Source organism: Oryctolagus cuniculus, chromosome 9 (genome assembly GCF_051225735.1).
Source record: "Oryctolagus cuniculus isolate XC-2025 breed Fujian yellow rabbit chromosome 9, ASM5122573v1, whole genome shotgun sequence".
In the NCBI taxonomy this organism is placed as follows: Eukaryota; Metazoa; Chordata; class Mammalia; order Lagomorpha; family Leporidae; genus Oryctolagus; species Oryctolagus cuniculus.
In genome coordinates this window covers 96910349-96933838 of record NC_142875.1, presented here as the reverse complement: position 1 = coordinate 96933838, position 23490 = coordinate 96910349, and the positions used below count along the sequence as shown (strand labels likewise).

General features: G+C 38.8%; 1 protein-coding gene across 12 annotated transcripts in view; it reads right to left on the bottom strand.

The window, feature by feature from the left end:
• CDK8 (cyclin dependent kinase 8) overlaps positions 1-23490 on the bottom strand; it is a 144657-nt gene that overhangs the window by 20946 nt on the left and 100221 nt on the right. For 10 of the 12 annotated variants that reach the window (XM_089304419.1, XM_089304420.1, XM_008259887.5 and 7 more), the window contains one exon: positions 799-856. The exons of the other annotated variants lie outside the window; for them this stretch is intronic. In XM_089304419.1, coding sequence (XP_089160545.1) covers positions 799-856 — 58 coding nt within the window. The remainder of the gene's footprint in view (positions 1-798; positions 857-23490) is intronic. 12 annotated transcript variants of the gene reach the window in all.

Here is a 23490-nt window from a genome sequence, read left to right as displayed (position 1 = left end):
ACACTTCTAATTCACATTAAAACTTGCAATCCAAAATTACTATTAATTTTGTTATATACTCCTACGATCCTACTGCCTTTAAATTGCTATAATGTAGTTATAACCTTTCCTCTATACACACACAAAACTAAAAATATGGGACAAACATAATTTGGAAATGACAATGGAAAAAAAATAGTTGTATAAATAAATTTAGTTCTATCCTAACAGAATATCAGACTAGAAATGGGTAAAATTTTATTTGACATGTAAGAAAACAGAGCTCTCAGAACACCTGTCAAGGTACAGAATGCCAGTCCATTTCTTCCCTGTCAGGAAAGGATACTAGAAGACAGTCTTGTGAGCACGAAACTTCTACTCCTACTAGGCCTTGTGATCTCTAGAGTGGGTCAGCACTAATCTAGCTGAGGTCAACAAGGCCTGTGTTCTCATCTAGTCTGGCTCAGGTGACTAGGACTGATGGCAGAATTATTAACATGCTGTATGCCCTTGTGACTAAGGTGAGGCTGGCCTCTAACAGAAATAGAAACCACTCACCTACAGGCTCTGTTTAATCAAGGCAGAGGTTTCTAGGAAACTTGCACAGCTTCTGTCATAACTAGAACACTTCAGTCTCTAAAGATTGTCTGATACCTTAACATTTTTCACTTTTATGTATATTCTTTAGAAAAGCCTTTTAATATATGGAACTACATGAATATATGCATATTATTACAGCAAGAATTAGAAGTGATATATAGCTGCCTGCAAAAATTTTACAAGAGTGCTACACTGTGACTTATCAAAGATATAACATACCAATTTTTACTCTTCCTCGCTCAGGACCTTCACCCATAACTAAAATATTAGCAGGTTTCTGTGGAAACAAAATAGTGTTTTTTTTCAGTAGACAGTAGTGTTTTTTTTTTAAATAGACAATATGCCAATATAACATAAATCCACCTTTAAAAAAAAAACCCTTATTTATTCAAAAATTAAAATCAGATACAGGAATTCACCAAAGAAAGTGTATAGGTATATATGCAAAGTGGTGTACAAGTTTCATGGTGGCCCAAATGTGGCAGTGCTTTCTCCAGGGAGAGTTAAGGTGCTTCTTGGCACTTTTATCAGTCTGTTTTCACTACTGTAGATCATCTGACAGAAGTTCTATGTTGTGGTTCCTTCTCTTTCATTGATAAAATATTTTAGGACATTAAGGAAAAACAAATCTGCAAAGATAATTTAATACATAGTATCAAATTAATTATAGGCAAGGAGTAACTTGATAGCCTTTTTTGGAATTGGAAAGGTATGTATCTAAGTTCAAATAATTATAGAGAAATTTAAAAGTCTTTCCTAAACAAGTTAGTATAGTAATAGGAACTTTTCATGACAGGAACAGGGTTTTCTTTTCTTTTTGATTTCTACTTTCAATTAAAAAAGGAAGCTAAAATTTAAGGTCAGATTATATAAAAGTACTATTTCAAATCGTTTTAAAATCTCTAAAAGTATACTGGATTAACTGTCATCTACACTCAGTTACTATGAATCTACTACTGTAACATAAAGGTTGCCCTCTTTTCAAGGAGGAAGAGAAGAGGGGAGGTTAGAGAGGAAGAGGGGAAGAAAGAAGCAACCAGTTTGCTCCCCAAACCTTATTCATCCTGCCGTTTACTGCATATGACTTTAATTCTACATCTGTTGAATAACAGTGGAACTACCTCAGAATGCCTCTTCAAATACTGATCAAAGTAACCTTAAAATCAAATTAAGCATTTTAATAAAGACTGTCTACAGCGATAACCATTTCACAGGCTTCCCTAACCTTGTTTAGTGACAGCTCCCTGACAACATGCAATCTGTAGAGTATTATTCCATCAACTAACAGATCAAAATTATTTTTTACTCCCAGTAAAAATAATTAAAAAGCTTTTGTTGAAATAGTAGCTTATGCACTTTAGATGTTCAAAATCCCTATAACTTTTAAACTGAGGAAACTGGGCACCAGACAGATTAAACCACTTGCCATAAATATAAATTAGCAAAACTGGGGCAGAGGAGAATCTATCCTTTCTTTGAATAGTCTGGTACACCCTTCATAATATCATTCTGAAAGTAATTTTATGTGGAAACTTAAAATTAATGCATATTGCTAAAATAATAAAAATGCTTTATTCAAGAAAAAATGTCAGAATCATACACACACACACACACACACACACACACTCCGGCCACTGGGGTAATAGGCTAAGGATCAAATGATAAGTACAGCACTAACAACAGTCCCTGTGAGCCACATGCAGGTACTGCCCAGGACATAGAAAATTGCTTTTGTGTACCGTGTTAATCCATCAATACTGGGTTACTCCCTGAGGTCTGTTACAGCTCAGCCAACACAAAGGCAGATTTCTGAGCCAGTGTGAAGGTGGAGGAAAGCTTTCCAAGCAGAATCAGGCAGCAGTTCTGTTTGGCTAATTGGGAGAGGGCTTGTTCTCAATTCACAATATGGCTTCAGGAAGGAACATCCATGTTTACCCCAGAACTCTCTCATGGTTCTTCAGACAGGATTCCCTAAACACCACCTGATACATTTCTTACTCTTCATCCCTTTTTGAATCTCTTCCCATCAAATACATTATTCTGTGCTGCTGCCAGAGTTATCTTTCTAAGACAAACATGATTAGGATACTCCCTTGCTTAGAATTTTCCATAGAAATATGGAAAATTATAATGAGATAATTAGGTAAAAAAGAAGAGCACAAAATGATATAGGCTGTGATTAGTTGTGTTAAAAAAATAGCTCCCATGAACAAGGGTTAGAAAAGTGTTAGAATTTTAAAGGTATGAATGAACTTCCTCAAAAATTTATTTAAATGCTTTTACTATGTTTTATTTTTATTACCATTCAAACATCATTTCCTTCTTGACTGGCCCCACACTATCCCTGAATAAGAGTCAGTCCTTGCAGTGGGAAGCAAAGCCCCTGCAAGCTGGTTCCTAACATCTCCAACTCTGTCCTCCTCTGCTCCTGTGACTCCTGCCACAGGTAGCTTTTATGTGTTATTGCATGGGACCATAACCCTTCACAACAACGTCCATGCTATTATTTCTACTCCAAAAGACCTTTGCGCCATGCTCCATGGCAAACTTAAAGCAACCCCCCAGCCATGACAGAGGTAACACATGAAAGAATTCTGAATATAAAATTAGAATCCCTTCTACCATTCTTCCCTCTTCCACCCCAACCCAGATCCCTCTACCTTCTCCCGCGGCACAAGATGATGAAGTGATTTACTGTGATTTTCCCAGCACTGGAAGAGCCCATCCTAAAAGATTATCTCTAATAATCTGGCAAACACTCATTGTACACATGAACATCTCTCTCCTTTTTTGGATGAGGAACAGAACGCACTCTCTCCTTTTTGAAAACATAGGTTCCCACTCATTCAAGCAGCTGGGCCAGATCTCAGAAGCCCTGGGATGGGTGGTACTGGCCTATGTGGCACTAGCAAAGGGAGAAAACTCTCTCCTGCTTTTTATTTCACATTTCTTTATTCTATACCCACTGGTCTGGTCAAGTTCCAAACCTGGATTTGAGTACTGGTGGGAAATAGATTTCTCTGTCAAAGTCTGCTCTAGTATTGAGACTTGAGGCCAAGGCACTGGTTAATAATTAAAAATTACTTTGCTAGGCAATTCACTCCCTAATGCATGAATTGAAGCAGGTCTTGGGGCTGAATGCTACTTTACCGACATCACTTTGATCCCACATTACTTTTTCTTCTTCTTCTTCTTTTTTTTTTTAACAGGCAGAATGGACAGTGAGAGAGAGAGAGAGAGACAGAGAAAGGTCTTCCTTTGCCGTTGGTTCACCCTCCAATAGCCGCCGTGGCCGGTGCGCTGCAGCTGGCGCACCGCGCTGATCCGAAGGCAGGAGCCAGGTACTTATCCTGGTCTCCCATGGGGTGCAGGGCCCAAGCACTTGGGCCATCCTCCACCGCACTCCCGGGCCACAGCAGAGAGCTGGCCTGGAAGAGGGGCAACCGGGACAGAATCCGGCGGGGCAACCGGGACAGAATCTGGCGCACCGACCGGGACTAGAACCCAGTGCGCCGGCGCCGCTAGGCGGAGGATTAGCCTAGTGAGCCGCTGCGCCGGCCCCCACATTACTTCTACTTCTAGGTGAATTCAGATTGAGTTTGGGCACGCTAGATACTCATAATCAAAACAGAATGGTTTTAGATGTTGTTTTAACACTGTATAAAGAACGGTCCCTCCTCAGGTTATTTTCCTTGGCAACATCCATATGCCCAAGGACATGACAGGCTGATTCAGATCCAAGTTAAAATTTCTTCTCTTCTAAATCTGATCTAATGGAAATCTCAAAAGAAAAATGCAGGAAAGGCCCTTATGATCACTACTCTCATCACTGTTTCTGTTGCTTATTTTAAAAAAGATTTTATTTTACTTATTTGAAAAAGTTACAGAGAGAGGTAGAGACTGAGAGATAGAGGTCTTCTATCCATTGGTTTATTTCCCAAACAGCCAAAATAGCTGGAGCTGAGCCTATCCAAAGCCAGAAGCCAGGAGTTTCTTCCATTTCTCCCACTTGGGTTCAGGGGCCCAAGGGCTTGGGCCATCCTCCCTTGCTTTCCCAGGCACATTAGCAGGGAGCTGGATCGGAAGTGAGATGCCAGCACTGCAGGCTGTGGCTTTAACCCAATACGCCACAGCGCTGGCCCCTTTGTTGCTTATTATTAAGGAAGGCTTTAAAATATTTGATGAATAATATTTGTCTTACTGTATTAAGTACTTACTATATTAAGTACTAAAACACGTTGAAACAATATTCTCTCCAATAAAACTAACTTTTTAAAAGAGCTGCTTTAAAATTTATTTATTTATATTCATTTTATATGAAAGTCAGAAAAAGGGGAGGGGAGGCTATCTTTCATTCATTGGTTAATTCCCCAAATACTTGTAACAGCTGGGCCTCGATGAGGCTGAAATCAGAAGACCCATGTGGATAGCAGGGATTCTTGTTCTTGAGCGAACATCTCCTGCATCCCAGGGTGAGCATTAAATAAGAAGCTGAAATACAAAGTGGGGTTGGAACTAGAACCCAGGTACTCTGATATGAGACATGGCTGTGCCAAGTGGTGTCCTAACAGCTGTGCCAAATGCAAGCCCAGAAAACTATCTTCCTGATATAGATTTCCTTTTCTTTGTGAATAACAGAATTTGGTAGATGCTTTCAAATATATGACCAAAACCTCCAAGCAGTTGGTGGTAATACATGAAGCTAATGGTCATAGCCATAACCTTGGTAACTAATCTTATTTTTATAAGCAACTAACATAATCACCATGAAGGAACATGGGGAACTTTGCTGGTGACATTCTGATGAGTTACATACTCCATTAAACTCTATTTGTGGCCATTTAGAGCAGAAATCCAACAGGACTAAGAAGTATCATAACATCATGGCAGTATCTTTAAGCATAATGATGCTATGCACAGAAATGATTATAAAAAACATGCTGTACTACTAATGAACAATGATATAATTCAATGAGACAGCATTGTTGGAAGCAATGGGATCTTTTTATTGTTTTATTTTTCCCAGGAAATAAGCTATGCTTGTAATAAAAAAAAAAAAAAAAAAAGAGCATGCCCTTATTTCACAGTCTTAATGTTTTGCTTCTATGCCCCCCAAACTCACTGAAGTTTCCTAAAGCAGTTGTCCTGTATTAGAGATAACCATTCTTATCATTTTCTTTTGTGAAAAATTTGTCAAGCTGGAGAGGATTCATTGATGATTTTAGCCTGCAGTAGGGATGGCAAATTGGTTCCATTATAGGTGCCAACACCGATGAAAAATGACCACAGGAGTTCTATCTTGAGAAAGATGAGGGCTTGGCTGATCAAACCTGTATGGAAGCATGTCTGTCAAGGGAACAGCAAGACCTTTATTCCAGGGATGAAATCAGGTCTTCCTATGCTCACTAGTGTACCAAAACAAAATGGAGATTTTGACTCAATAGAAAAAGCTGATTCTTGATGCATCCATGAAAAAAACAGTGATACATAAAGAACTACTGTCAGTGTTTTTCTCTGAGATTTGAGATTTGCCCAGAATTAAGCTTTCATGACCACTGTAAAGAACAGCCTAGTGGTAAAATTTCTAGATATTCAATGATGATTTTTTCAGATTTTGTGCAAAGGGAAAAAAAATGGAAAGAACTGACTAGCTCTGACACATGAAGACTGGTCAGAAACTAGAACTTCTCTGAGATTCAAAAGCAGGTAGTAAAGTCTTAGGAGGACACATATTTGATAATTAAAAAAAACTGTTTTCATGAAATGTTTTAAGGAACCAAGTTACAGATAGAAATCTGGAAATCTAGTAAATGTGGTCTAGAAGATACTTTAACAAAAGATTTATTTATTTATTTGTAAGGCAGAGTTACAGACAGAGACAGAGAGACAGAGATCTTCCATCCACTGGTTCACTCCCCACATGACCTCAATGGCCAGGGCTGGGCTAGGCCAAAGTCAGGAGCCTGGAACTCCACAGGGACCCACCTATTGGGGCCATCTTCTGCTGCTTTGTCAGACACATTGGCACAGAGCTGGATTGAAAGTGGAGTAGCCAGGACTCCAAGTGGCACTCACATGGTATTGTAGGCAGCAGCTTAACCCACTGTGCCAGAATACCAACCCCTAGAAGACATTTTTATAATACAGTTTTTCATTTTTTCTTTAAGATTGTGAATGTTTCAAAGTTTACTCCAGTATTACTGCTAATACCTTTAGGCTAAAGGATTAATCATTACCTTCTCGTGCAGTTTTTCTTGCCCACCTTTTCTTTAAATTTGGAAAAAATATAAAAGAATTCTTAACAAATTCTACTTCCTGATAAAAAAAAACATGAGTATTAACTTCATCTGCTACAGAAAACTGCTCAAATACTTCGCATGCGTTCACATATTTACTGCATTAAGAGGCACTGAGGAATTAAGAGATCAACAAAGAAATAAACTGAACACTAACAGTTCCTGCCTTGAAAGAGGTCACAGCCTAGACTGACTAGGAGGGGCAAATCAAGGCAAGTTTGAGAGTTCCACAGACCTGACTGTCTGAATGTGAGTGATGGGAACACGTGCTTCCAGGACTCCTGGAGGTCCTGGAAGGAAACAGTCAGAGAGTTGGGGATGCACATCCCATGGGGAAAGAGAGGGAGCACTTAGTATAGCATGCCACAGACTGTCAGGACTCAAAACAATATAGGGATGCTGACTAGTTTTTGACTTACCTAATTAGTTCTCTTTGTGGAAGAATGCAAGTCCAGGTATTTTATGTAGTATTAACTTCATAAGAGAAATAGTACAATAGATGTTATTTCCTCCTCACGCTCTCTTATATTTTCTTCCAATCCATTCTAATAACTCTTTTTGTCATCATCTATTTCCTATTACTACTAAGTAATTCAAAGTTAACTAAAATGGCCTATCGCCAAATTGTAAATAACATAATTAAATATATTTAAAATAAACATGGGGGTCGGCAATGTGGCATAGCAGGCTAAGGCTCTGCCCCCGGCCCCGGCATCCCATATGGGCACAGGTTCAAGTCCTGGCTGCTCCTCTTCCAATCCAGCTCTCTGCTGTGGCCTGGGAAAGCAGCGGAAGATGGCCCAAATGCTTGGGCCACTGCATCCACATGGGAGATCCAGGCTCCTGGTTTCAGATTGGCCCAGCTCTGGCTATTGCAGCCATTTGGGGAGTGAACCAGTGGATAGAAGACCTTTCTCTCTGTTTGTAACTCACCTCTCAAATAAATAAAATCTTTTAAAAAATAAAATAAACATGGTGCAGATTACCCGTTTAAAATTAGTATCTTAAAATTCATGGGTTTTGAGTTTTTAAATTACAAAACTCTTAAATTTCCCTTTTTAGGCAATTAAGGCAGAACACATTAGTTGAAGTGTTAAAAAAAAATGTGACATGGGGCCGGCGTTGTGGCGAAGCAGGTAAAGCCGCCACCTTCAGTGCTGGCATCCCATATGGAAGTTCTAGTTTCCTATCCAGCTCTCTGCTATGGCCTGGAAAAGCAGTAGAAGATGGCCCAAGTCCTTGGGCTCCTGCACCTGCATGGGAGACCTGGAAGAAGCTCCTGGCTTCAGATCGGCGCAGCTCTGGCCCTTGTGGCCAACTGGGGAGTGAACTAGTGGATGGAAGACCTCTCTCTCTCTCTCTCTCTCTCTCTCTCTCTGCCTCTTCTTCTCTCTCTGTGTAACTCTTTCAAGTAAAATAAATAAATCTTCAAAAAAAATGTGAAATTTAACCTCCTTTTCTCACTGTCACCAAGATTATTTACATACTGTTGTAGAGAATAGCAGAGGTAGTATTTATTTCAATAACAACATAACATGGGCATACAGAATAGGAACTGCCTGGCAATAAAAATATACTTTTAAATTTCCAGGCACAGATAAAACTTACTTTTTCCCAGTAAAGAATGTAGGTGTAAGCATTTATTAATACACATATGCATATTTTCTAGAGAATTAAAATGTACTTTTAAAAAATCTGATTACTTAATTGCATTTTTGTAAAGCTATAAAATTTTACAGCAAAGTCTAACAAGTGTCAAATAAGAAAGAAGAAATAATCATTGTTGGAGAAAAGAAAATTTAATAAGGAGAATAAAAGCAACCTAAAGGAAAGTATGAAGGGGCAGGAACAGAACATAAAAAACTTTTAGTTTTCAAAATAGTTTTTGCTTTTTGTATAATGAATTTAACACAATTTTGAAAAAGTGATCAGTTTATATATTCAAATTTGAAAATCACTCTAACTCCAAACATTATTCTAACCAATGTTAATACATATATTCGGTAGTAAACAGTTGTGTAATACTGTTTTGTGTTGTCTTCCTAATTGTCACTTTCTTAACCAATCTAGATGTTCATGTTTACTTCTGCAATTATACTATATTCTTTATATGCTTTGGGTAAAACCTTAATGATGCTCTGCCAACACTGTATGAATTACATACTCTCCCATTTCAGAAATCCCTGCCATACACAGCAGGTAATTTCCCTATGACAAAATCTCAAATGTAGATTTATTAGATCAAAATATATCAATAACTTTCCTGTTCTTAAACTAGATCTTTGGGGCCGGTGCTGTGGCATAGTGGGCTACGCCTCTGCCTGCGGTGCCAGAATCCCATATGGGCACCGGTTTGTATCCCAGCTGCTCCTCTTCCAATCCAGCTCTTGACTGTGGCCTATGAAAGCAGCAGAGGATGGCCCAAGTCCTTGGGCCCCTGCACCTGTGTGGGAGACCCAGAAGAAACTCCTGGCTCCTGACTTCGGATCAGCTTAGCTCCAGCCATTGAGGCCATCTGGAGAGTGAACCAGTGGATGGAAGACCTCTTTCTCTCTCTGCCTCTCTCTACCTCTCAAATAAATAATCATTAAAACAAAAACAAAAACAAAAACAAAAACTAGGGGGCCGGCGCTGTGGCACAGCAGGTAAACGCCCTGGCCTGAAGCGCCAGCATCCCATATGGGCGCCGGTTCGAAACCCGGCTGCTCCACTTCCGGTCCAGCTCTCTGCTATGGCCTGGGATAGCAGTAGAAGATGGCCCAAGTCCTTAGGCCCTTGCACCCACGTGGGAGACCCGGAAGAAGCTCTTAGCTCCTGGCTTCAGATTGGAACAGCTCCAACTGTTGCGGTCATCTAGGGAGTGAACCAGCGGATGGAAGTCCTCTCTCTCTGTCTCTACATCTCTCTGTAACTCTTTCAAGTAAATAAAATATATAAAAAAAACTAGATCTTTTTTTGTGTTTTGCTTTCTAAGCTTCAAATGTTACACATGTTCAATAAATAAAACTTATGAAACAAAGAAGCAAAATGAAAAAATTATGTAACCTCTAAGTTAATTTTTCAAATAAAATTAAGAAAATGAAACTAGCTACTTAGCTTTAATATTTTCAGAGTACCTTTTCTTTCTTTTATGAATGTATCTTATTATACATAATTTATTTCTATTAAAATATTTTGTGGCTTGCTTTTTCCCTTAACATTTTAACAGTATTATTTAAACTTACACTAAAAATAATTTTAAATGGCTATATAATAGTTCATCTTTTCTATGTGTCGTAATTTGCCCAACTGTTCCCTGGTTGTTACACATATTATTTGCTATTATTACCATTAATTCTGTAATGATCTTCACATCATTTTTTAAAAAAATAATCTTAAGACAGTTTGCTAAAGTGAACAGTACCAGATCAAAAGAATGAATTTTTTTAAAGTTCTTAATTTTTACTTTCTAGAAAGTTTATAATTAATATCACTGTAGTTAGTGTTCATTCATTCAACATACTGAGGGCATATTAAGTCTCTAGTATGTAACAGTTAGTAACAAAATAGACATGGTTTCTCTCACAGAGGGAAGCCAGGCATTAGAAAGAGTAAACAAACAATGGAAAAACTACAAATTGTGATAAATGCTATGAAAGGAAAGAAGAATTGCAGTAGAGAGGATTATATTTAAGACAGGGTGCAGAAGGGAACTCAGCAAAGGAAAGGATTACCTAGATATGTGGTATATGGGCAGGAGAATTTTTCAGGCAGAAGGGAAAAGATAACTCTGAAGTGGGAAATAGCTTGGTTTACTCAAAAAGGCATTTGTGGATACAGCATAATCCACAGGAGTACACTGGCAGGACATGTGACTGCAAAGACAGATGAAGGTCAGATAACACAGGGATAGTCTGCAGGTAAAATAGCCTTTTTTCTCTATAAAATGAAATTGCACTGAAGAGATTTAAGTAGGCAAATGATGTTTATCAACAACAGATAGTTTATATACCAAGTCCTCTACAAAGATTACTATAATCCTCACAACTCTCTAAGAAATTATTTCAACTTACAAATGAGATAACCAAAGCCAGCAAGGTCTCAGCTGAACTGAGTTAGTATGTCAGCCATTTCTTCCCAGGTCACCTGCAGTAGAGCTGGAATCTAAAAGTAGGCAGTTCCAGAATCCATCCTCTTAACTAATGGATTATACTGGCAGAGTACTATTAACAACTGAGTACCACCATGTGACAGGAGAAAATGGCTTCTTCTAAATATCACTCCACTACTTTGGTAGTGAAATTGGTGTCTAAAAATCTATGTTTACATAGAAACTATGCATGCATAATTAATTCATTGCTTTCATCACTGTGGTTTAACTTTGGTCAGTCTTCACATTTTTCCTAACAACTATATGATGATTTTCTTTTTCTAGTATGTTCTGAAAGCTTAATGTTCTTTTCAAACAATTGGTTTAAAACTATGTATTCCTGCCCACTTGTAGCATTTAAAAGAATTCTAATATTGGTATGTATGTCTACTTGCAACAGATACACACATTTAACTTAAGACTGCCTTTTGTATTTTCAAACTCTGCATTCAATGGCACATTGAAAATTTTTATTTACTTATTTGAAAGGCAGAAGTAGAGACAGAGATAGACAGATCTTTCATCTGCTGGTTCACTCCCCAAAATGGCTTCAACAGCTGGGACTGCATTAAGTCCAAAGCCAGTACTAAGAACTCCATGCCAGTCTCCCACGTGAGTGGTGGGGTTTTAACTACTTAAGCCATCACCTTCTGTCTCCCATGGTGTGCATAAGCAGAAAACTAGAATCAGGAGTGGAGCTGGGATTAGAACTTGGGCATTCCCATATAGGATGCAGGCATTTCAAACGATAGGCCAAAGGCTACTCCAATGACACACTTTTCAATTGATGACATTTAACAGTTAAGAAAATATAACTCTGCTTCTATTTTTAGTTTTATTTTGTGTTCTGAGATTAAAATGTGGAATGTATGCCTCTGCCAATATTTACTGTGTAAATTTCTATATTCTAGTAAAAATGAACTTCTCTAGACATGTATATTTTTAGAATGTTTACTTGAAAAATATATTCTTCTGTGCCCCTAAATGCCAGCTGTGTTACATCACACTGCTTTACTCTAGACTTTCAGTTACAAAAATTTTTTTGTCGAAATCTGATAGAAAATTGTCAAGGCATATAATTACATATTTTACTCCTTTTTGTACAGCTTACAAACTGAACAGATAATAAGTTATTTGCTATATTTCCACTATTTTTATCCTCCCACTGTATAATGTGCTTCAATATTTTGAAATGAAATATTACTTTATCTGATGTAACAATATGTGGGGAACAACTGAGACTAAATTACTGGAACTAGGACTAATTCTATGCATCTGCTCTCCCACAATATGGCGCTGGGGAGGAGCAAACAACTACGCAGCTGCCTCATCAGTTTGACTGACAAGCTGCAGGAGCTGATCCTGCTCCTGACTGGTGGGTAGCAGAGCATGGATTGGTGGAAGAGGACTATAAAGGAGGAGAGAGACAACATGCACCAGGAATATCTGAAGGAACACCTGAGGAACATCTGAGCAGCCCCCAAGAGAGCCAGCCGGCGGTGCGCCGCTCCTCCGCGGAAGCGGGGAAAGCGGCGGGGGTGGGGGGGTGCCACCCCTCCACGGAGGTGGAGGGGCAGGCAGCTAACCCAGGACGGCGTCGTTCCTCCATGAGTGAGGCCGGCAGCTAACCCGGGAAGAGCCGGGCAGAAAGAACAGCGCAGGGTCTAGTGTCGTTCCTCCGTGAATGGGGGAGCGACAACAATAACTTCTTTTTCTATATTCCAACAGACAGGAGGCTTCAGACAAATAATTCTCCAACTTTCTTATTATCGCTTTGAAGAAGATGATGGACTTGAGTGGTTAAAAATAAGGCTATGGGGCTGGTACTGTGGTATAGAAGATAAAGCCGCTGCCTGCAGCATCCCATATCGACATCAGTTTGTGTCCCAGCTGCTTCACTTCCAATCCAGCTCCCTGCTAATGGCCTGAAAAAAGCAGTGGAAGATGGAAGATGGAAGACGCTTGGGCCCTGCACCCATGTGGCAGATCCAGACGAAACTCCTGGCTTCTGCCTGGCCCAGCTCTGACCACTGTAGCCATCCACTGAACCAGTGGATGGAAGATTCTCTCTCTCTCTCTAACTCTTCCAAATGAATAAATAAATCTTAAAAAAAAAAAAAAAAGGTAAGGGCTATCATCAGCTATTAACTGTGTAACCTTGGTCTTCATTTCTTCATCTAGAAAATAATAATAACCTGGTGTTATTGCACAGATCATATATAATGCACACAAAAAGCAGTGATTCACTACTGCATTGACTCTTAAGTAGAAACTTCCAGGGGCAGTGAGTAAGGGTGGTGGAACATATGCATGACTGAATAATGTTCCCAAGATGAATTTTCTTAAGATTTATTTATTTATTTGAAAGGCAGAATTATTGAGAGACAGAGAGATCTTCCATTTGATAGTTCACTCCCCAAATGGCTGCAACAGCAGGGGCTTGGGCCAAGCCAAAGCCAGGAGTCAGGAGCCTGGAACTCCATCCGTGTCTCCCCTGGATGGCAGGGCCACAAGTACTTGGTCCATGATCCACTGTCTTTCTAAGTACATTAGCAGGAAGCTGGATCAGAAGTCGAACAGCTATGACTTGAACCAGAACTTTGATATGGAATATGGGCATCATATCACAACAAGGACAACACAAGCGACCCAGTTATTGTAATTCATATTTTATTTTAAAATGCTTACCTAATCCATGATTTTGTAGAATACTTAAACATTTAAAAAACCACTAAGAACTGAAAATCAAAATCTACCCATCCCCCATTTAACTGCACCAGAGTAAGTCTTACAAGTGACTTTCACCAACCTTTTATGGAACAATTAATGCATATATTACACAAACTATTTCAGAAATTAAAACCATTTTTCCTGAGGCTAATAAAATCATAACAAAACAAGGTAAGGCAACATAAACACAGATTACTAACCATATTTGTGAATATAGACGAAAGATTACCTAACAGTGACTGAAAAAATTAAGTAGTTTTTCCTCATACTAATGCAAAGATAGTTCAACATCAAAAACAAAACAAAACAAAACCTTTTAAATGTAATTTAACACATTAACAGATTAAAGGAGAATAACCATGTGATCATCTCAAGATGCAAAAAAAATTCAATAAAATCCATTCTTAATTTAGAAATAAACTAGGCATAAGTATTTTAACTTGCTCTTTAACACAATTCCCAGAGTACACATCCTATGCAACAGTGAAACTTAGAAATTTTTATTAAAGACATTAGAACAGTAATCTTTATCATTTGCTACTGTATCAGTAAATAGGCCCCAGCCAAAAAAATACATTCCATGGATTCCAATTTTCAGCTTCCTTTGTAAATTTTAGTATTCTGAAAATAGGATATGTCTTACACCTCTGTATTATGAGAGGGAAACTGGTAGCATGTTTTGTTTCTTATTGGTACATAACATAATGGTTTGGCTTTCCAGTTTTTGCAGTAAAAAGATATAATATGATGAAGGCACTGATCTCCCAAGTGGGAAAACACTGAAGAATTTTAGGCAAGAGAATGACATAACATGATTTATTTTTAAGAGGGATCGTTCTGATTAGAGAGATTAACCCAAACAAACAAAACAAGTGGGAAGATCAGTGGGAGTTTTTGCAGTATTCCAGGTGGCCTGCACTAGGGTGATGAGGCTGATGACAGAAATAGGAAGTGATGCCACAAGGCAATCAGTGGAGTCCAAGAAATTGGATTGTGTAAATGTGAAGTCAGGCTATTTTAAGGTAAATAAACAGATATTAATGAATTGAATTGTGACACTATACCACTGTAAATCTTGATGCCCTTGTGGAAAATCACAATCCATGTCCTGGGAACAGAATTCCAGAATCTTCCTGTTAGCTGGCACCTGATCTACTGGATTGATTCATGGATGCTAGGCTAGGAGAATTCCAGAATCCCTGCCAAACTTATTCTTTCATTCATAGTTTCCTCTCCCTGAAGCCTCTTCATGAAAATAAGCATTTCAGTTTATTATTCTTTGTGAAAGACACTGGGTAGTTGGTGGAACCAATTGCCAACTGTGCTACATTCAAATCTGAGCTACAAGGAAGTCTTCCTGCAGCTAGATTTGACATGTGATTTTAATGTTTGTTTTTCTCTGAGAGAGAGACAGAGAGAGAGAGAGAGATGGATCTCCAGACACTGGTTCATTCCCCCAAATGTCCACAAAAGATGGGGCTGTGCCAGAATGAAGCCAGGAACCCAGAGAACTCAACCTGGGCCTCCCACATTGGGGGCAGGGGCCCAAGCACTTGATCCATCTTCTGCTGCCTCCCAGGTTGTATTATCAGGAAAGTGGATCAGAAGCAGAGTAGCTAGGACTCACATTGGCACTCCAATACTTGTGTTGCAAGTGGCAGCTTAACCTGCTGTATGGCAGAGTTGCCCCTGAAATGTTTTAAAGATAAAGCGGTCAAGAATCTGTTTATTTATCCAATAAGTTATTTATCATGCATCCAATATGCACTATGTGGTATTGCAGACAGTGATAGTGCAAAAAGCAAAACTGAAGAAAGTTCCCTGTCCCTAAGGCATTTATATTCTCAGGGCAACTTGACAGAATGGAAATGTATTTAGTGAATATTTATTATGTGCCACAGTTCCAACACTTCATATGAATTTCTAACCAAAAAGAAAAAAAAAATACAGATCTGGCCCAGTTTTAAAGATCAGGCTACATCAAAGAAGTTAGCCCTTTGCCAGTTTGATCCCTGGTTGCTCCACTTCTGATCCAGTTCTCTACTATGGCCTGGGAAAGCAGTACAAGATGGCCCAAGTCCTTGAGCCCCTGCACCTACATGGGAGATCCAGAAGCAGCTCCTGGCTCCTGGCTCCTGGCTCCTGGCTCCTGGCTCCTGGCTTCAGCTCAGCTTCGGCTGTTGCGGCCATTTAGGGAGTGAACCAGCAGATGGAAGACTTCTTTCTCTGTCTCTACCTCTCTCTGTAACTCTTTCAAATAAATAAAAATAAATCTTTAAAAAAAGAAAGAAAGAAGTTAGCCCTTCCCAAGGTTACATAATCAAGTGGTAGAATCAAGATTCAACAAATCTCAGGCACATTTTAACAAAGGCTTAATTTCTCTTCACCAGCCTATGATGACAAAAAACTATTCAAGGAGAGAGAACCTAAGATTCCCTATGGCTCCTTATTTTTCCTCATAGCTTCTCCTTTTGTTATCCTTTACTTCTCTATTTTTCACCTACTTTTTATTTTTAGATTACCTGCCTGCCTCACTTTAGCCTGAGGGCTCAGACCAACATTAACAACAGCTGGTTTTAATCAGAGGGAAAAAATACCAGAGAAGATCAAAGAAAGGGTCCAAAGGCTGAGTGTTATGGATTCTAAGAACTGAGTCCACCTTCTAAGGGTTACAGCTGTGTAACAATAAGTCTACCCCAATAAGACAGAAAATTAGCCACACTGAAAATGTTCAAGCTGGTTATATACTGCGGATGTTACACTAACAAAGCATGGGAATGGTAACTTCTAAGATACACTCCAACTTTAAGCCCTATTAGTCTATGAAATTAGGGAAAATAAAACATGGTCTTTATTTCAAATGTACAAATGTGTTCACATAAACAAATTTTTGGCTAATGAGTTAAGAGCAGTCTAATCACCTTCAATAATTTTGTGAAACAGTCCCCTTAAACTGCACTGACCTGAATTACAAGCCTATTTGTGATTTGGAAAGACTGGAAATTCAAAATTGAAACTAACCCTAGAAATTCAGATAACCCAGGTTAGAAAAGAGTTTGCATTCCTCATGCACACTTGACTCCTATGGTAAGGTAAAAATATGGATGCAAATTACATATGAATTAATAATAAAAAATGGACATAGGGAATTATAACAAATGTATAAAGGGCAAAAAATTCAGTTTTACTGGTTGAGGGTAGAAGTTAAACTTTTTTCAATAGTGAATTCAAAAACTATCACTGATTTCACATGTAATTATATATGAGGAAAGTTTGAGTTTTATTATCTCAAAATTCCTATGTGTTGATACATTTATACAAATTTATACAAGATCTTGAACTTTTGGGTTGAAATTATTTTGACACATGGTCAGCTGCTTATGCTTGCTTTTGTAGGAGGATTTACTCTTGCCCTCCTACTTGATCATTTCTCATTTGCTTATAACCAGTAAAGAGATAAGGCTGTCAAATCAAAGATTCATGTGGCCATGGGCACCAATGACTTAAAGTAGGTTTAGATAATAATTTTAGTAGAGATAAGAGAAAACCTAATCTAATATATTCTGTCTTTAAAGACGAAATAGCTCGCCAATCTTCAGAAATCTGGAAAATAATATAATACTATTAGAGCCTAATTCTATTACTAGAAAGTTAGACTGCAATATTTATTTTTATATACTTTCTCACAGTGTGATTCAGAGACTTCTGCAACCCTCCCTGGAAAACCATCTCTTGGTATCCTGACTACAGACAGTGTATTTTTCTTATGCTACAGTGAAAGTCTAAAGGACAAAAGGGAAAAAATTCAGGTGTTTACCATTATATCATAAGAAATACAGCAAAAGCTTCTACAGATGCAGGTGAATTCTTGTCTCCAATAACATGATTCAAAAGTCTGCTAAGCAAAGCCCTTCCAAATCTGTTTATTGAAAAGACACAATTATTAATCAGAGTAAATCCTGGGGGCCCCCCACTGTGGCATAGCAGGTAAAGTCGCCGCCTGTAGTGCCAGTAACCAATATGAGCAACAGTTTGAGTCCCAGCTGCTCCACTTCCAATCCAGCTCTCTGCTATGGCCTGAGAAAGCAGTAGAAGATGGCCCAAGTCCTTGGGTCCCTGCACCCGTGTGGGAGACTCAGAAGAAGCTCTTGGCTCCTGGCTTCGGATAAGCACAGCTCTGGCCTTTGCAGCCATTTGGGGAGTGAACCAGCAAATGAAAGACCTCTGTCTCTCTCTGCCTCTGCCTCTCTGTAAATCTGCCTTTCAAATAAATAAATGAATCTTTTTAAAAAAAGTAAATTCTGTATATAAAAATAGAAGTTATGGACATTACACATATTACATACATACATAAAATATATTAAAAACGGAGAAAAGATATCTGACTCAAAACTTAGCAAATCATCTACCTCTAGGTAATTTCCAGGATCATTCAAAAATATCATCTTAAAGAAACTTTTTTTTTTTTTTTGACAGGCAGAGTGGACAGTGAGAGAGAGAGAGAGAAAGGTCTTCCTTTGCTGTTGGTTCACCCTCCAATGGCTGCCGCGGCCAGCGCACCGCGCTGATCCGATGGCAGGAGCCAGGAGCCAGGTGGTTTTCCTGGTCTCCCATGGGGTGCAGGGCCCAAGGACTTGGGCCATCCTCCACTGCACTCCCTGGCCACAGCAGAGAGCTGGCCTGGAAAAGGGGCAACCGGGACAGAACCCGGTGTGCCGGTGCCGCAAGGCGGAGGATTAGCCTAGTGAGCCGAGGCGCTGGCAGAAACTATTTTAAAATAAATCACTTTTAAAAATATTTTTACTTATTTATTTGAAAGGCAGAGTTATAGAGAGAGGAAGAAGAGGAGGGGGAGAGAAAGAGAGGGAGAGGGAGAGGGTGAGGCAGAGAGAGAGAAAGATGGATCTTCCATTCCCTGGTGCACTCCCCCGATGGCCACAATGGCCAGGACTGGGCCATGCTGAAGCCAGGAGCCTGGAGCTTGAGCCAGCGCCCACATGGATGCCAGGAGCTGGAGTTCTAGCGTGCTAAGCCACAAGGCCAGTGCTCTAAAAGAAATCTTGATGAGATCATTAGAAGAATCATTCTTTTTTTTTTTTTTTTAAAGATTTATTCATCCATTTGAAAGGCAGAGTTATAGAGAGAGGAAGAAGGGGGGGAGGAGAGAGAGAGAGAGAGAGAGAGAGAGAGAGAAAGGTCTTCCATCTGCTGGCTCACTCCCCAGTTGGCCACAACGGCTGGAGCTGTGCTGATCTGAAGTCAGGAGCCAGGAGCTAACTAAAATTAATATAAACCTGTTAATATTTGCAAATTAACAAGTTAACAAATTCATGTTTTATTACAGATGAAATCTTTTTTTTTAATTTATTTTTATTTATTTGAAAGACAGGGTTACAGAAAGAGGTGGAGACATAGAGAGAGAGAGAGAATGAGAGATCTTCCTTCTGTTGGTTCACTCCCCAGATGGCTGCAACGGCCAGAGCTGCGCCGATCCAAAGCCTGGAGCCAGGAGCTTCTTCGGGGTCACCTATGTGGATGCAGGGGCCTAAAGACTTGGGCTATCTTCTACTGCTTTCCCAGGCCATAACAGAGAGCTGGATTAAAAAGAGGAGCAGCTGGGCCTCTAACCAGCGCCCATATGAGATGCTGGTGCTTCAGGCTGGGGCTTTAACCCACGATGCCAATGGACGCAGTCTTATGAGTTCTGTTCCATATACTGTTAAATAAACTAATTTAAAGTTCCCAATTAATAAAGAAAATCTGAAAATTACAAAGTATTTTTCTTCTAGAAAGCTATGTAAAGAATAAAATTTACGGGGCCAGCATTGTGGAAGATTAGTTTAAGCCACTGCCTGCAAGACTGGTATCCCTTATGGGTGCTGGTTCAAGTCCTAGTTAATCCACTTCCAATCTAGCTCCCTGGGAAAGAAGTGAAAGTGGGCAACCCAGCCAGTACAGCCATTTAGGGAGTAAACCAGTGGATGAAAGAGATCTCTCTCTCTCTGTAACTCTGCCTTTAAAGAAAAAAAAAAAAAAAGAATCAAATTTCTCTGTTCCTAACACTCATTTCAAGGAAGCTACTGTACAGAGGGGCATGAAAGTGTAGGAACAGGGGTCTAGACAGACTGCAGTCTCTTTCCTTCCCACTGTTCCACCCTTCTTTGCTTTGCCTCTTTCAGCAAATGGGTAAGCTCAGGCTTCTTTCCTTTTCTGATCCAGCTCTCTGCTGTGGCCTGGGAAAGCAGTAGAAGATGGCCCAAGTCCTTGGGCCCCTAAGCTCATGTGGGAGACCCGGAAGAAGCTCCCGGCTCTTGGCTTCGGATCTGCTCAGCTCTGGCCGTTGTGGCCAACTGGGGAGTGAACCAGCAGATGGAAGACCTCTATCTCTCTCTCTCTGCCTTTCTGTAACTCTGACTTTCAGATAAATAAATAAATCTTAAAAAAAAAAAAAAAAGGATTTACTAGCACCTTTTTTTTTTTTTTAAATAACAGTCATCTTTTAACCAACTTGCACTTAAACCACACTGAATATTATGGGTGAACTTAATAACAGACTAAATAAACACTTTCCTCAGTTTGCCAGTCCAGATGAAAACACTTTTTTCCTTGAGTATAACAATAAATCACATTAACTACAAACTATTCAGATAATTGGAAAGATATTAAAGGAAGAAAGCAAAAACTTCTGAAATTCTACCATCCAAATGGAATCCTTATTTTGAAAATACATTCTCTAAGAGCTACTGCTATTCAAAACAATTTTATTATCAGTTTCAAGTCTGTATAAAATATTAAAGTATTTACATAAATGTGGAATTAAATCTTTTCTAAGGACTTGACAGTTTCTTCCTTGATTTTCTTTTTTCCCTAACTATATCAAATATCATCTAGGAAAAACTAAGTGCAGTGCACTGGCTTTCAAATCTTTTTGAAACACAACCTGTCAGGGGGAAACATTTAATATTACATGAAAATATCCACATATAAACATGTATAACTGAACAAAAGTGCCATAAAACAATAATTGCCCTCAATACATTTGATACACTCTCATATTTCTTGTATTCTGCAAGTATTTCATTAATAAACAAAAACCAACATTGGTTGTTTTATGTGACTTCCTGACTCCCTTACGGCTTACAACCTGCAATTTAAGAATCACTGGCCTAGAGGAAAATTCAGTAGTCCACTTTTGCTACAGATCTCTGAGTAACTACAATCAACTTATTTAATTTCTTTGCTTCTGTTTTCTACTTACTAGTGAAACAGTTAAGTATACAGTAACAAAATGCCCAACAAAAATAAAACCATATAACCATAAGCAAACATCAGTATCTATAAACAAAAGTAATAAACCAGATGATTTTTCACTTTCCCAAACACTCAAGACAAAAGGACGCAGGTTCAGAGGAAGGCATTTGGCTCAGTGCTTAAGAGGTCACTCGGGACAACTATATTCCATTTAGGAGTGCCTGGGGTCAAGTCCCTGCTCCCTTTCTGATTCCAGCTTCCTGCTGACACATCCTGGGAGGCAGGAGATTATGATTCAAGCAGTTGGGTTCCTCCTGTCCATGTGGGAGACCTGGATTAAATTCCTGGCTCCTAGCTTTGGCCTGGCCCAACTCTGGCTGTTGCAGGAACTTGGAGAGTGAATCAGTGGATGAAAGATCTCTGTCTTTGTCTCTCTCTGCCTTTGCCAAACAGTCAAACAAACAAACAAAAACTTTAAAAAAATATAAAGGAATCGGGGTTAGCCACTGCTTAAGATGCCAGCATCCCATACTGGAGTGCTGGTTTGAGTCCTGGTTGCTTTGCTTCTGATTCAGTTTCCTGGTAATATGCCTGGGAAAGCAATGGAAGGTGGCTCTAGCACCCGTACCCAACACCCATGTGGGACACCTGGATGGAGTTCCTGATTCCTGGCTTCAGCCTGGCCCAAACCTAGCTCTTGCAGCTAACTGAGGAGTAGATGGAAAATCTATCTTACCCTTCTCTCTGATTCTCTTTCAGAAAAATACTTATTTTTTTTAAAAAAGGAATAGGATTAAAAATACCCCAATAACTCATCATGCCTCCCTTAATACATCATTAGAGTTCTTCATAAAGTCGGTTCTATGAAATTCACTCTAAAAATCTGATCTTATTTAGCAGCTGTTAGGAAATTAACACATTCTTCACCATTGGCAAATAAAGCCCCACCAAGTGGTTCCAAGTTACCCAGTACAATTAAAATAAACTGCGATGCAAAAGCAATATCATATGTTTTCAAAAATTTAAGATTAAACTTTGAAATAGCTCTAGCTAGCATCTTTTAGATAAGCTTATGCAGTGGCCTACTGAGCTATTTCATGTAATATACTACTAACAATAATACATCCCCACTGGAATACCCCCAAAGGAAATCTCTTTAGAGACTAATTTTTTCAGAAATTTTTACTATGACATAAAAATCTATTTGCAATTGGCTTTGGTCATGATGACCAGTAGATAGTTGCAATAGTTGCCAAAGCTCTCCGATTTTCATATAAAACCCTGTAGTCCAGCTTAAAGAAAAAAACGATGAAATATAGTATAACATATTATTTAGTACAACACAACTAAAAGATACAACATTATTTGCCTTCCAGTCTCAAAGTAACTACCACTGTAATAAACCAATTAAGATAACCATTAAGATGAAATTTGATAGCAAATTTTTTTCTTTTTTTTTTTTTTTACAGGCAGAGTTAGTGAGAGAGAGAGAGGAATAGTAAATATTTTAAAAAGTAGAACATATTAATGACCATGCAAGAACTTGATATGATACTAATTTTAAATGTCAACTTGATTAGATTAAGGAATGCCCAGAGAGTGGGTAGAGTGTTATTTCAGAACACATCTGTGAGGTTGTTTTCCAGAAGTGATGGCATGTCACTTGATTCAGTGGACTGAATAAGGAAGATATGGCCTCAGCTAATGCAGGTGGGTGCATTATTATTAATAAGGGCCCAAACAGAACAAAAAGATAAAGAAAAGGTAATTTTTTTTCCCTCTCTTCCGTCTTCAGACATCAGAACTCCAAGTTCTCTGGCCATTGGACTTAAGGATTTAGACCAGTACCCATTCAGGTTATCAGGCCCACGGCCTTAGAATGAGAGTTACACCATCAGTTCCCCTTTCTCAGGCTTTTAGACCTGAACTGAGCCATGATACTGGTTTCTCTGATTCTCCAGCTTACAAAAGGCATAGTGTAGAACTTCCCAGCCAATTCCTCTAAATTCAGTGTGTGTGTGTGTGTGTGTGTGTGTGTGTCTCTATCATCTTATAGGTTGTCTCTGGGGAACTCTAATAATCTAGTCAACAAAAATTAATGTCTAACACACCAGTCATATAACAACTACTCTACTTTCAATTAGTTTTCTCAGAAAATATATCAAAATCCCAATCCTTTAATAATTAACACTCTGATTTAAACATAATCCATTCCTATGGCCTGATGCATCTACATTAGTATTTTCAACAAAAAGTATAAAATACAGCCAATGATAAATGTATCAAAAATTAAAAATCAAAAGCACCCAGAAAAATGAGCAGCTATAAGAGATTAAAAGATTCATATTGTGCCCAGCAAAGGACTGGATAGTTAAATGTAGTGTAAAAGTTAAAAAGAACAAGCTCAAAACAGCATACATTTAGGTATTGCCACCTTACCTGCAATCACATAATAATTTATAGAGAAGGAACATAAAGATGTTTTTGGACAAAATGAGGAATGTA